The sequence below is a fragment of the Pinus tabuliformis genome, chromosome 5_2 (assembly GCF_031772625.1).
Source record: "Pinus tabuliformis cultivar Carrire ecotype Pingquan chromosome 5_2, CPIR1, whole genome shotgun sequence".
NCBI classification, from domain to species: domain Eukaryota; kingdom Viridiplantae; phylum Streptophyta; class Pinopsida; order Pinales; family Pinaceae; genus Pinus; species Pinus tabuliformis.
Genome location: NC_142306.1, coordinates 590,595,837 through 590,610,944, shown reverse-complemented (window position 1 = coordinate 590,610,944; position 15,108 = coordinate 590,595,837). Strand labels below are relative to the sequence as shown.

The 15,108-nt window shown below is 42.4% G+C and overlaps 2 protein-coding genes across 2 annotated transcripts; one reads left to right on the top strand and one right to left on the bottom strand.

Annotated features, from left to right (window-relative positions):
- Positions 1-8,686: 8,686 nt before the first annotated feature.
- LOC149160369 (uncharacterized) lies at positions 8,687-13,167 on the bottom strand. The gene is made up of 4 exons (XM_089434601.1): positions 12,757-13,167; positions 11,227-12,588; positions 9,245-10,743; positions 8,687-8,711 (listed from the first exon to the last, which is right to left on the bottom strand). Exons 1-4 carry the CDS (start codon positions 13,165-13,167, stop codon positions 8,687-8,689), a joined length of 3,297 nt encoding a protein of 1,098 aa, XP_089290727.1.
- A 303-nt stretch (positions 13,168-13,470) lies between these two features.
- Positions 13,471-14,419, top strand: LOC149160368 (uncharacterized). Its single transcript, XM_089434090.1, has 3 exons — positions 13,471-13,868; positions 13,974-14,053; positions 14,159-14,419. Exons 1-3 carry the CDS (start codon positions 13,552-13,554, stop codon positions 14,242-14,244), a joined length of 483 nt encoding a protein of 160 aa, XP_089290216.1. The 5' UTR covers positions 13,471-13,551; the 3' UTR covers positions 14,245-14,419.
- The last annotated feature ends 689 nt before the right edge of the window (positions 14,420-15,108 follow it).

Genomic DNA, 15,108 nt, shown 5'->3' with positions numbered 1-15,108 from the left:
ACTCAATGGTTCACTTGTGAATATTATTCATTGCAGAGAGCAATGATGATGTAGTCAATGATTGTGTTGATGGTGCTAGACATGCCAACATGTTAGGGATCTCCCCAGTAAGAAGTTCCAACTAGACCTCAGATCGTTTGGAGTAGGAGCCCCAACGTGGTTAGTACAGTATCACCTTGACTGCGGTTACACATAGAGGTAAGTAAGATATCCTTTTTGGTAGCAAGGGTGTGACCTTGCAGAAATTCAAGGAAGGTGCATGAAAGGCTCTAACACACGAAAGGGGAAGTGAGTGTGCCCCTTAGAAACTTGTAATAGCACACAACTTGAAAGGGAACACATGAGCAGAAAGATATCACGAGATGGAAAGCAGGATAGCCGATGATCCAAAGTGATGGATTATACCAACAACATGCTTCGATAATATTCATACAGACACATACAAAATATTCCATACATACATGCATAAATTACAACTACATACATCATTAAAGTAATCATGATAGTCGAACTACAATAAAAACATAGGCATGAAACGTGTTGGCTCTATTATATTAAAAGAGTTAAAGATCCAATCATACATACAACCATGACTTCCACTAGTGTCGATAGCGGAACATTACAGTCACTGCCGCCTGCTCCTCCAAATAGATGTACTAGCTCTGCACTATGGAGAAGCTAAGGCTCGTTACAATACACTCCAAACTTTCTCTAAGTTATCCTATAGGAAGCTTGGCTCCCAAAAGCATGTACAATGAGTTATTAGGTTCTATAAATAGCAAAGGGTGGGATGACCCTTGACATTCTCCTTTATGACTCTTCACCTACCCTCATGACTCTTCAACTGCTACATGACTGTTACATTCTATATTGACACTTAGTCTTTCACTTTTACAACATGTTTACATTATAATATATACATGTACACATGTGAGACAAAAATAAGATTCACTAAGCCATGTAAGACATTAATAAGACTCAGAAAGTTGTGGGAAGACTAACTCTTCGACATCCTTGCGATGATCAATGGTGGCAAACTGATTCCAGGCTTGGTAGTCTGTTATGGTGTCCACGTGCTCTATGGTGACATCCTTCTGAAAGCGAACTCTTGTCTCTGTCGCATCTGGGTACACTAATTTTGCACCTCTGTCCACCTCATTATATAACATGTGCATCATAGACTTGAGTGCAACTGGATGAACAACATATTGGTGTGTAGTTATTGCACTAGTAGCTACGCACATCAACTGATCAAAGTACATGTCCAAATCCAGTTGGAATTGGTTCTTTGACTTTGCCTCGATGAGTGTGCCAATGGATGGGATCTTATGTGTGTGCACAATGACATCCATGCTCCTGAACACCTATGCATGTAAAGCCTGCAAGTTGGTGATGAGCTGCGAGAGTTCCTCATAGTTCTAAATTTGACTCCAGATGTGTGCCTTCAACTTTACCGCCTTTGGCTTCATCATATTTGGCAAGTGCAATGGGGATCCCTTGAACCTCATTTTCCATATCTGCATGTGATCGATAATAATGTGTAGATCTGACAAGATGCGTGCTCTCCTAGCACAACATTGCTGCCAACCGTTGAGATGGACAACTGACTTATGCATGGTAATGAATCTGAAGTATAGCTTCAACATGACTGTCTCAAGAGACGATACTTCATCTATTATCGCTCTCCTCAACTTTTCTCTGGCGAATGTTGTAACCTACTCTCCTCCCTACTTGGTCCCTTGTAACTCCTTAGCCATGCGGTCATTCTCAGTTATCAAGAATCTAACACTCAAGTAGGTGGCTTCGGCATATGCTTTGGTAGCATTGGGCAATGCAGCGGGATGTCTGTGCACATCGGACATGATCATTCGTTCTTTAAACAATGTAGGAGATACATGGACATCCAAAGTAGGCACTCTATGCGACTGCACAACTTTGTGTTGTGACTCGTTGAAAGATATGTTGTGCATCTCCGCCTTCGGATTGTCTTCAAGGATTTAAGTGTCTCCTTGATTGCTTGGGATTTGCTCTACTTCTGGATCTGGGGAAGTCGGTGGGGTGACCTATTGGTCCTAAGGCATGAGGTAAATATCCTTATCTAACTCTGGCTTAAGCATATCCATGTCCATCTTCTCTAGCATCTGTTCAATCTCTTGAGAAAAGTCCTGTTCCTGCGATTGCTCATCCTCTCTGTTATGTGCCAACTGCTCGGATGAGTCAAGAACCTGTATGGGTGCAGTTTCATTAATATGTGCATGTTGCACCTCCTACTGTTCATGTTCCTTCTACGCTTCCTTCTCTCTTCTTCGCAGCTCTTGTTCTTCCCTAAGTTGTTGCTTCAACTCCTGCAACTCCTTTTATACTTCATCCAGCTTCTGTTTCTCCCTCTGCCTTTGCACGATCCTTCAATCATGTTGTCACCTCTTAGCCTCAATCTCCAAAGATGCTCTCAACACAAGTGGGTCTACTTTGAACTTGCAACTTTTCTCTGTGTTTGCGCTGTCAAAAACCTTCCTCTTGCCTTTGTCAAGTGCAGGTCTGCTGCCCTCTGTTGATGTTGATGATTCTTCTCTCTGAGATGTTGTTTCCTTCTACTTTGATAACCACTCTATAGATATATTGACCGATTCATTGAGCCTTGTGAAGTGATAGTAGTATCTCCATGGGTCTTCCTTAGGCCAATGACACGCCCCATTGATCCAAGGATGATGCACTCTCGTACAATCGTCCTTCACTAAGCAATGCGGGTCATACGGATTGAAGCTTTTGGTGCCGAAGGTGAATCTCTTGAATTCTTCTATCTTGGCCTCAACATGCTTGATATTCCGGATCTCATACAACCCAATCCGAAAGGAAGAGCGGGCCAAGGTGCCTTCTTCTTCCTGTGCAGTCTTGCTGACAACCCTGTTGAGATGTGATACGACACTTCTTTCATTACAAGCTTATCCATGGAAAACTTTAGTAAAACATATAGAGCCTTCTCTGCATTGTACAATCAGATGAAGGTGCCAAGGGGTGAGGCATACCAATCTTCTATTTCGATTAATACCTCCATCGATGCCTACGACATGCAAGGTGGATCCTGCTAAAAGATCATCCTATATACCAGGGTTACGAAGTCTTCTAATTGTTGTATGATAACTCCATGAAAATTGCATTTGAAGAACAAGTTACAATAAGTGTGCACAAAGGTTTATGAAGGTGTCCGTACCCAACCTAAGCCTCGGAATTGTTGATAGGCACAAACTGCAGCAAGTATGTAAGCAGACATGAATAGCTTTGCTTGTTGTCCCTTGGGCAAATGTTGGGCTTCTGTCACTTGTTCCTTCAACCTGAGAGCCAACATGTTAGACCAGTTGAAAGGCCTTCCTTCGCTCACTAGTTGATCCAACACAATCACCCAACTCTGTGGGAAGGTCTTTGTGCTCTCTTTGTCATATATGAGGCATTCAAATATGACCAAGAGCTCATATGCCTTTCAAAGTATCCTTGTCTTGTAAACCTAGTTAGGTGTTGACCTGAACTTGGATGTCTCTTTCACCCAGCTCTTTAAGATGTCTCTTGAGTTCGCATTGTTGTTGGGTCTGGTGAAGGTTGTATCCATGGTGATCACCCACTGCGACAAGTGATACATCTCCTAAAATTCCTTTGCCCTGAAGGTAGAAAGTTGTGTTCCACTGACACTGGTCAACACCATTGTCTCTGGATTAGTATGCAAGACAATCTAGTGGATCATGTTCGTGCATGGAAATGCGAGATACCAACATGCAATCCGGTACAAGCCAGACTTGTGCATGTTGACATAGACCCTGCGGTCTTCCAGATTCAACTCAAATGTGCCTAAAATGGTGTCATTGATGTCCTGCCATTTCATCTCGATCTCCTTGTCTATGAACAACTCAGTGTCTTTATAGATGGGCAAGCTCATAGACACTTGCTCAACTGCATCTCCAGTTGCACTCTCGACGATGTCCTTTGACCCTACTCTCTTGGAGACCATTGTACCTGTACTGCCGAGTGACGGATGAACACTTGTGATACCTGGAGATAGAGCAACACTCATGGCAAGCACAATGTCAGTTGAAAACCAGATGAACTTGAGGACTGACATGCAACACACCTGGGTGACTAACTGGAAAGATTGCGTAATTTTCACTAGGAGTCTGGGAGACTAACTGCAGGAACTGCACAAAACGTAGTTCAGACTGTCAGTGGGCTGACTTACTATTGAAACTGTGCAAAGCACAGTCCATCTCAGCCTGCTGAGGACTGAAACTACATAATGCACAGTTCCAGTCAACAATGTCTGAAACCTAGAAAATTGTATCTGTGCAATTCCGGGGGCTAGTAGGGAACTTCCTCACAGAATTGTGTAGAGAAATCCTAGAGGCCATTGTGGGAAACATCAACTCAATTTCCGGGAGGAAGGCAGAGCCTTCACTCTCAGAAATGCACAGTGCAATCTGGGCAAGGCAAGGTCCCGGCCAAGGCAGCCTAGACCCACCGACGTGCGACTGAAAAAATGAAAATGTTGAATGCATGAAGAAGCTGAGTGTAGACAATAGTGAATGATCATGCATGCAAATAGTGAGTGCAAAATTCAAAAAATAGGAAAGCAAGTAAGTGTGTGAAGTGAGTCGCCGCCATGACGACCGTTAGTGCAGAAACAATGTCTTGCATGCAACAATAGTGAGATGCAATGAAAAACTTGAAGCAATGCTTCTATAAGCTAACATGTATTAAAATGACAATAAGCGTTCAACAAAACCAAGCAAACAACTCTCGCACAAACTGAAGTACAAAAAGTGACATAAGAACAACAAAAGATATGAAAAGCGGACCTACCCGGAAAAAACTGAGTTGAATGTGTCGTATGCTCCTAGATTTGATGTGGGATGTCGTAGCTCCAAGATTGATGTGAAAAATGAGCTCTGAAGCGTCAAATAAATAGTTTTGATAAGATCGAGGCTTATGACACACATGCCACAAATCTAGGAAAAAGTGACACTTTGCAGGAGGTTTCTATAACGGCTTTTGCATGTAGCCTCTAACTACTAAAAATGGATCCCTAAAAGCTAGGGATGCCTTTTGCTTTTTCAAGAAAGGAAACCCATGTATGAAAATCAAGATTGCTCAATCTTAGAGGGAACCGTTCAACTTGGGAGCACATGCAACAACCTGCAAGCCTTAACGTGACTTTTGCGCAGTTTCTGGGTTGAGCTAGTCTGGCTGTCCCTCAGGCTCTGCGTAATTTATGGACTGAAGCCCTGGCTATCAGCCAAAACTAAACAAATTTTTAGAGAAAACCTAATGATGGGTTGATCTGTGCAATTTCAAGGGGGAAGGCTACCTCGCTACTCTGCACGTTTCTGGAGAGGAGTAGGTTGCCTTGATGGTTTGCGTAACTCTGGAGAGGAAGGTTGGTTCCCTTCCAGATTTGCAGAATTTTCCAAGTAAACACAACAATCAGAAAATGATTTGCGGAATTTTCCAAGTGAGCACAACAACCAGAAAATGATTTGTGGAATTTTCCAAGTGAGCACAACAACCAGAAAATGACCAAGTTCTGGAATGTCAGCTTACAGGTGGGAGCAAATAGTTTAGTAGACACAAGCTGATAAGCCATTGAAACTCAACTGATGCATATGTACTTGTCAGTGCAAGACATGCTGCTAAGGATGGTTGGTAGGGAGACTCCAAAACGAAGCTAAGGAAAAGTTTTGGAGGGTGGTTGTAGCCACTACAACAGATTGCAAAGGAGTGGAGGGAAGCCATGTAGTAGATCTTTAACGATTTCGACAACTGAGTTTGTTAAGAAAATAATGTGTGAGATCCTATTCATTGTCACGACCCTGCTACTTTTACCATAAAAAAAAAACTTTGTTATGTCCTACCTTCCATTTTACCATGGTTAGGATACATTTGTTTCGCACGAGTATATGACTTTGTATAAACGTGGATTATGATTTATGGCTCACACACCTTAATCGATATTCTTTAACATATGTTACACCTCGTATGTGGTCTTACTATACATTAACTTTTTAATAACTCAACGCATGCTGGTGCATTGGTTTTCCCTCGTCCGGATGGTCATTAAACTCCAGCGCCACATGGTGAACGGTCATGGCCAGGTGGCTGCAGGCCATGTGGAGCCATGTGACCATTCTACGGTTTGTGCATTCGATAAACGTGCCATGCTCCCGCCCAAACGAACGATGAAGATTGTGTCTCCAGATCGGACGGTGAAAAATGACCTTAGGGTTTGGTTGACATATAAGTTTACCGAGTTCTTCGGTTCTGGCTCATTTGCACATTATGCATACACAGGTTTTCCGACAGACTCCACCACCATACCACTCTGCTGCTCGCACAGGTATCTTCTTATCTATGGTAAAATGTTACAGCTTACGGTTAATTCATGGCATCTACTCTCTCTCAGGTTCTAACGTTTACCTCCATACTTTGATGATTTACACAGTGCGGTGCCGTGCAGAAGGGTTTGGCTTCCATGGCGTCGACCATCCGAGGGATCTTCTGATCGACCTGCATTCCTTTCGGGTAATCCCTTCTCAGTAGTATGTCTAGACATTTAGTCAGCTTGGAATGAATGTTTGGCGGTTGTTAATGACCGACGGAGCTGATGCACGGTATTTATGTGCCCAGGTCTGTTACTCTGGTTTCGAGATTTGATGTTATTCACAGGCGGCATTCTTGGCCGATTCTATACTTTACAAACCCTTGGGTTTTAGAAGTTGTCGGTTTATGGCCACAGGCCAACCGAGGGTTTTGATATTTGGTCATGTTGTTTTACAGTCGTTTATATAAAGGATTTGCTTTACACAATGCACAGTCCATATTTCTTTGAAACTTGCTATTACTATGAGCCGGGGTTACCCGACCTGTAACGCCTGTTAGCATATTTATTTTTTCCTTACTCTACGGCCTTATGGCAATGAATGTAATATGGAATGTTTGCATCTTTTCGTGCATCTTAAGTTTATCCTTAGTTTTGTACAGACGTTCATCGTCTCTGAACGAAGTTAATATATTTATATATAATTTCACAGGCATGTTTACCGTATGTATTGGTTTCATTTCTTGGGAATCATGACAAGATTCATTTGTTGCGGTCTCAGGCATCACGGCCTGCTTCCGGAACAAAGGGAGCAGGTCCAACCCTTACCGCCTATATTTTCTGGGTTTTGTATGAGGGTTTCTACTCAAGTTCGATATTCAGAAATGCATCTTAGTAAATTGTTTATGTTTATAGTTGGCGCACAGCACATCCATCTCATTTGTTTGGCATACCGGGACATTCATGTTTTAATGTTGGTTTGAGGTTTATCTGAGGGTTTACCCTGCACTACTGTACCTAAATGTTCTTTGTCAGTGTAATTATTCGGCTTTTTATTTATTAATGACCCGGCTGTTACACAGCGCTCTACCGTCTTTCTTATTATCGGTTAAGCTTCAAAAGTAATTTATGGTCTCATACCACAGGTTCATAGACATAGTGACTTTACATGCATTGCGTCATATCTATACTTGCATATGCTCTGTATCTCGCTGGTTTCTAATAATGAACTTTCTTTATTTGATTCTGGCCGCAGTATGCCACACCTCTGTTATAACTTATATTTCATCTATGAGTCTGTACGCGGTCGTTAAGAACAAGATTTTATTCTGTTAGCTGTATATTTATTTACACTCTCAGACTCAGGAATATTAACTCGTATATCTGTGTCTGTTTATTTCGGTAAAGAAAATGTCAGTTAGTGCATTTGTATATTTAATCATGGTTTCCATCTTGTCAACGAGAAGTCTCACTGTCGACTGTATATATAAATACCACACTTTAAATATACCTGTAATCACCTCCATAAAGATAAACACAGGCACTTGTATTTGCTAACATTTCTTTTTCTAAATCAAGAATCTAGACCATTATATTCCATATGCAGTCATTACCTGATTTTAAGTAAAGCTATCTAATAAGCGTACCTGGTAATCTGCTACTGTCGCTTTGCTGTAATGTTCACCTGCGGTAATCTAGCTCTTATCCTCCCAACCTCGAGAATCCACTACACTGGATCTCCCCTCCGAGCTATCTTGTAGGCCACAGCCTTTTTCAAGATTCAAGCACCACGGTGCAGGGTTATCTGGTCATAACCAGACTTAACCCAGTATTCACACTCTGCTCTCTCCTCTGGAGTCCGCCTCTGCCTGTTCCCTAACAGCCCAGAGGTTTTTCCTTTTCCACCCCTTTCTGGGTGAGAGGCAGTTGTCTCCTGTTCAGTTTCTTAACTGATTCTTTTCTTTTAATAGAAAAGGCCCCTTTGTGGAGGCTGCCATCATTCTTTCAACACATGTGTATAATAGTTCATTATATTTTCTTTTAACAAATAATAATGTCTTAATAACAAGCTGTCACCCATATTGTTTTTACCACAACAATTACCGGAAATTACAAGTTACCAGGGTTATTACATCTTCCCCCCCTAGGATTGGACATCGTCCCGATGTCCATTCTTATCAAATAAATTTGGATAGGCTTTTCTGAAAAGTTCCTCGTCTTCCCACGTAGCCTCCTCAGGGCCATAATGCTGCCACAGCACCTTAATTTGGGTAATAGCCCGTTTCCGCAGCTGCACTTCTCTCCGGTCGAGAATGCTCTGTGGTTCGACTAGGACCCCGCCTTCCGGTTCGACCTGCAAACAACCAGCACTTAATCAATTCCTCATTAAGTGTAGTGGTATAATTAAACCTAATCGGATCAATTCTTACCCGTACATCTTGCCATTGTATAACATGTCTAGGGTCATACACATATTTCTTTAGGACAGAAACATGAAACACATTGTGAATCCTAATGTGGCTGGGTAAAGCAAGTTGGTAGGCCACCGGTCCTACTCTAGCGAGAATCTGATATGGTCCGAAATATCGGGGAGCTAGTTTAGCGCACCCGCTCCACTGCAGTGCGCTCCTTCTAGTTTGAATCCTTACAAATACATGATCACCCACTTTATATTCTGCAAATCTTCTTTTCTTATCTGCGAAACTTTTCTGTCTGTCTTGTGCAGCCTTTAGGTTTGCTCGTACTTTCTTTACCATATCTTCCATGTCCTTTAACATTTCTGGACCCAAATTCAATTTATCCTCTACCCCACTCCAACCCGAGGGTGTGCGGCATTTTCGCCCATACAAAACCTCAAAGGGACTTAGCTGGGTGGAGGTGTGATACCCATTATTGTAGGCAAATTCAATCAAATGCAAATATTCTTCCCACTGAGTAGGCTTGAGCATCACATTTGCCCTCAGCATATCTTCCAATACCTGATTGACACGCTCAGTTTGTCCATCGGTTTGTGGATGATATGCTGTACTAAAATTCAGCTGGGTGCCCAACTCAGCAAACAATGTTTTCCAGAAAGTGGAGGTGAACTTCACATCACGGTCCGATATGATTACCTTTGGCATTCCATGCAGGCGGAACACATTCTGCATAAAGAGATGCGCAATTTGTACCGCCTTGTAGGTAGACTGTACGGGTATAAAGTGTGCTGCTTTACTTAGTTTATCAACTACAACCATAATAGAATCATTACCCTTCTTCGTTCGTGGTAAACTAGTTATAAAATCCATGGAGATGGTTTCCCATTTCCATTCCGGAATAGGTAGGGGCTGTAACAGTCCCGCTGGGTGTTGGTGTTCAGCCTTAATTTGCTGGCACTCCAAACATTTTGCCAAATATTCCACCACTTGCCTTTTCATTCCAGGCCAGTAATACTCTTTTTTGAGTGCCATAACCAACTTTTGATATCCTGGATGACCGGCATAATGGCTGATGTGGAATTCATCTAAGATCAGCTTCTTAAGGTCACCGGAGTTGGGTACATACATTTTTCCATTGAGATACAGCATCCCCGTGTTATCCAATGTATACCCTTGCTGTAACTTGTCATGATCAGCTTGCTGTACCTGCACTTTCAAATGCTGATATTCTGAGTCGTTGTGCGCTGCTGTTCTTATTTGTTCAACCAGCGAACTCTGCCACCGGCTGGCTGAAAGTTCACATAAATTATGAACTTTTCGACTTAAGGCATCTGCTACCCGATTTTCTTTGCCCTTTAAATGTTTTATTTCGAAGTCAAACCCACTTAGAAAATCTGCCCAACGACCTTGTCTCGCGTTCAAAGTGGGCTGATTGAAATAATGCGTTAGGCTATGATGGTCGGTTAACAGCAGAAATTTCTTTCCGAGAAGATAATGTCGCCACATTTTAAGGGCATGAATTACAGCAGTTAATTCTAAATCGTATGCAGAGTATTTCTGTTCATGTTCTTTTAATTTCCTAGATTCATAGGCTATTACCTGCCCTTCCTGCATCAATACTCCCCCCACGCCCTCTTTGCTTGCATCAGTGCACACCACGTAATCCTTATTAGGATCTGCGATTCTTAAGATGGGTGCGGTGGTGAGTAGGTGTTTCAAACGATCAAAACTCTGCTGACATTCTGCTGTCCACTTAAACGCCCTTCCTTTCTTTTGTAATGAGGTAATAGGATAGGCTATTCTCGAAAAGCCTTCCACAAATCTCCTGTAATAACCAGCTAATCCCATGAAGGACCTGATGTCCGAAACATCCTTGGGTGTAGGCCACTCCATAATAGATTTTATCTTCTCGGGATCAACCGCAATTCCCTCATTTGTAATCACATGACCCAGATATTGAATTTCTTCCTTAAAGAAATCACATTTGCTAAATTTAGCATAAAGCTGATGCTCCCGAAGAGTTTGCAACACCAATCTAAGGTGCTCCTCATGTTCCTGCTGGGAACGAGAATATATCAAAATGTCATCAATGAATATCAGTACAAACTTGTCCAAAAACTGGTGAAACACGCTATTCATCATGCACATAAAGGTGGCTGGCGCATTGGTTAAACCAAAAGGTAGCACTACGAATTCGTAGTGCCCGTAGCGTGTTCGGAAAGCAGTTTTGGCAATGTCCTCATCCTTGATCCTGATCTGATGATAACCAGATCGCAGATCAATTTTGGAAAACACCTTTGCTCCTTTCACCTGATCAAAAAGTTCATCTATTCTGGGTAGAGGATACTTGTTTTTGACCGTGAGCTTATTCAGCTGTCGGTAATCTATGCACATGCGAAAGGTCCCATCCTTCTTCTTCACGAACAATACTGGAGCTCCCCAAGGTGATACACTAGGTCGAATGTACTGCTTATCTAGCAATTCCTGGAGCTGCAACTTCAATTCCGTCAACTCTGGTATGCTCATCCGGTATGGTGCCCTCGATACTGGAGCTGCCCCTGGTACCAACTCTATAGTGAAATCTATGTCCCTTCTTGGAGGCAGACCCGGAATCTCTTCAGGAAAGACGTCTGTAAATTCCTGCACTACTGGTATGTCACTTAATGCAGACATCTTATCTTTTTGATTCGCATAGCCAACCTGTATGGCATAGATTTGACATTTCTTTCTAATACACTTAGCTAGTTGTGTTGCAGTTATAGGTCGAACCTGAACAGGACGTTTAATTCCCTGCAATTCCTGCTGCTGTTCCAAATCATCCTTGTAGTATATGGTCTTGGTTTTACAATTCACCAACGACCAGTGCTTCTCCAGCCAGTCCATACCAATAAGTATGTCATAGGAACCTAACGGAAGTATATTCAAATCTGCCTTTACAGGCTGTCCAGCTATACTAAAAGAACAGTTATTCACTTTAGCTAAAACCCGCCTTTTGGCCCCCGTAGCCAGCTGGACCAACCATGGGTTTTTAAACTTTTCTGATGGTAGCTTACAATGTTCCACTACTTTTGGACTAACGTAACTTAACGTAGCCCCTGGATCAATAAGTACAGCTACAGAAAGGTTTGAGATCTTACCTTCGAATTCCACCATGGAAGGTTGATATTCCGCTTGCCGGTCTTCTAATGCTGCATTGATCCTTGGTACACTGCGTGCCACGTCACCTACAGTGGAAGCTTCATGGATTTGAGATATCTGATCAGTTCTTTTACGCTGCGGACAGTTCCTAGCATAGTGCGGTCCCTCACATACCCAGCATTGAACTGGTGGTTTGGTTCCTTCAACCTCTGATTTAGCAGGGGGTTCACTAATCCTGTTCTCGTTTGGCTTAGGCCGGAAAGTTCCCTTACTCGTGCTTCTGTTAAACTGTCCTTTTCCAGCCCCTTTGCCACCATTTCCGTGGCTGCCTTTGTTGTTTCCAGCATTTCTGCTACCTTTTCTCTCATTCCATTTTCTGCTGGGAATTTCTCCCTTTTGTTTGTGCTGCTGGTAGCAAATTCTGGCCTTCCTAATTGCCTCATCCATAGTTCGGGGGTTGTCAAACTCGATTCGCTCTCTGATATAGGCTGGCAAACTACTCACAAACCTTTGCACCTTGGCCTTCTCCTCTTTTATGTAAGGCACATAACGCAGTAGAGAGGTAAAGCGATTTATGAATTCATCCATGGATTGTTGTCCTAGTCGTAAATCATGAAATTCTCGCGCCTTCTCATCATAAAAGCGCTCAGTTAAGTACCTCTCCTTAAAATATTTCTGAAACTTTTCCCAGGTTATGCTTTGCTCACTTACCCCCTTCACAATTTTAATTTCTTCCCACCACAAGGTGGCTTTGCCTTGCAACTGGAATATAGCCAACCGTGCCTTCAGATTTTGATCATATTCGTACAGCTGAAAATATTTATTAATATTAATCAGCCATGCTTCTGCTGCTTCCTCCTGTTCTCCATCAAAGAGTGGGGGTTTGATTTTTCGAAATTCCCCCTGTAGTTCCGTTCTCTGTCTCTTGGTAGCCTGCTGCTCTTGCACGTTATCAGAATGGTCTTCCCGTTCTTCTGAAATTTCAGGAGCATAATTCCGCTCCTCAGTGCCCCTTTGCTGTTCTGCACTGGGACTGGGTAAGGGTGGATTTTGTTTTACCGACAAGCTCTTCAATATTCTTTCCTGTTCCATAGTTAATCGTGCATTGTCTTCTCGCAAGCGTGCCATTTCACCCTTCAGTTCTTGAACGGTTTGAAGTATTGCCTGATTAGCACTGCGTGTCTCAGCACCAAGCTGAACCCACAGTCCTGTGTTGTCTGGTGGAATGCCACCAGCTCCCGGCATTTCCTCCATCTTATTGTATAACTGTCAGCTGTGGAATGTCTCAATATGTTCCTGATATACACAAAAAGACATGATTAATGACATTGTATTGTATACATATATAAGATAATTGTTCTTTCTGTTCTTGTTGCTGTTCCAGAGGTCTCAGTTTTTGAAACCTCGCTCTGATACCACATTGTCACGACCCTGCTACTTTTACCATAAAAAAAAAACTTTGTTATGTCCTACCTTCCATTTTACCATGGTTAGGATACATTTGTTTCGCACGAGTATATGACTTTGTATAAACGTGGATTATGATTTATGGCTCACACACCTTAATCGATATTCTTTAACATATGTTACACCTCGTATGTGGTCTTACTATACATTAACTTTTTAATAACTCAACGCATGCTGGTGCATTGGTTTTCCCTCGTCCGGATGGTCATTAAACTCCAGCGCCACATGGTGAACGGTCATGGCCAGGTGGCTGCAGGCCATGTGGAGCCATGTGACCATTCTACGGTTTGTGCATTCGATAAACGTGCCATGCTCCCGCCCAAACGAACGATGAAGATTGTGTCTCCAGATCGGACGGTGAAAAATGACCTTAGGGTTTGGTTGACATATAAGTTTACCGAGTTCTTCGGTTCTGGCTCATTTGCACATTATGCATACACAGGTTTTCCGACAGACTCCACCACCATACCACTCTGCTGCTCGCACAGGTATCTTCTTATCTATGGTAAAATGTTACAGCTTACGGTTAATTCATGGCATCTACTCTCTCTCAGGTTCTAACGTTTACCTCCATACTTTGATGATTTACACAGTGCGGTGCCGTGCAGAAGGGTTTGGCTTCCATGGCGTCGACCATCCGAGGGATCTTCTGATCGACCTGCATTCCTTTCGGGTAATCCCTTCTCAGTAGTATGTCTAGACATTTAGTCAGCTTGGAATGAATGTTTGGCGGTTGTTAATGACCGACGGAGCTGATGCACGGTATTTATGTGCCCAGGTCTGTTACTCTGGTTTCGAGACTTGATGTTATTCACAGGCGGCATTCTTGGCCGATTCTGTACTTTACAAACCCTTGGGTTTTAGAAGTTGTCGGTTTATGGCCACAGGCCAACCGAGGGTTTTGATATTTGGTCATGTTGTTTTACAGTCGTTTATATAAAGGATTTGCTTTACACAATGCACAGTCCATATTTCTTTGAAACTTGCTATTACTATGAGCCGGGGTTACCCGACCTGTAACGCCTGTTAGCATATTTATTTTTTCCTTACTCTACGGCCTTATGGCAATGAATGTAATATGGAATGTTTGCATCTTTTCGTGCATCTTAAGTTTATCCTTAGTTTTGTACAGACGTTCATCGTCTCTGAACGAAGTTAATATATTTATATATAATTTCACAGGCATGTTTACCGTATGTATTGGTTTCATTTCTTGGGAATCATGACAAGATTCATTTGTTGCGGTCTCAGGCATCACGGCCTGCTTCCGGAACAAAGGGAGCAGGTCCAACCCTTACCGCCTATATTTTCTGGGTTTTGTATGAGGGTTTCTACTCAAGTTCGATATTCAGAAGTGCATCTTAGTAAATTGTTTATGTTTATAGTTGGCGCACAGCACATCCATCTCATTTGTTTGGCATACCGGGACATTCATGTTTTAATGTTGGTTTGAGGTTTATCTGAGGGTTTACCCTGCACTACTGTACCTAAATGTTCTTTGTCAGTGTAATTATTCGGCTTTTTATTTATTAATGATCCGGCTGTTACACAGCGCTCTACCGTCTTTCTTATTGTCGGTTAAGCTTCAAAAGTAATTTATGGTCTCATACCACAGGTTCATAGACATAGTGACTTTACATGCATTGCGTCATATCTATACTTGCATATGCTCTGTATCTCGCTGGTTTCTAATAATGAACTTTCTTTATTTGATTCTGGCCGCAGTAT

Excerpts from the sequence above, each read along its gene's own strand:
- LOC149160368 (XM_089434090.1), top strand. The coding sequence starts at position 13,552 with ATGCTGGTGCATTGGTTTTCCCTCGTCCGGATGGTCATTAAACTCCAG. Across the intron at positions 13,869-13,973 it reads CCACTCTGCTGCTCGCACAG|TGCGGTGCCGTGCAGAAGGG; the intron begins GTATCTTCTTAT and ends TGATTTACACAG. Across the intron at positions 14,054-14,158 it reads TCGACCTGCATTCCTTTCGG|GTCTGTTACTCTGGTTTCGA; the intron begins GTAATCCCTTCT and ends TTATGTGCCCAG.
- LOC149160369 (XM_089434601.1), bottom strand. The coding sequence starts at position 13,167 with ATGGAGGAAATGCCGGGAGCTGGTGGCATTCCACCAGACAACACAGGA. Across the intron at positions 12,589-12,756 it reads AACAGGAGGAAGCAGCAGAA|AAATATTTTAAGGAGAGGTA; the intron begins GCATGGCTGATT and ends GAAAAGTTTCAG. Across the intron at positions 10,744-11,226 it reads AGCAGTACATTCGACCTAGT|GAAGAAATTCAATATCTGGG; the intron begins GTATCACCTTGG and ends GATTTCTTTAAG.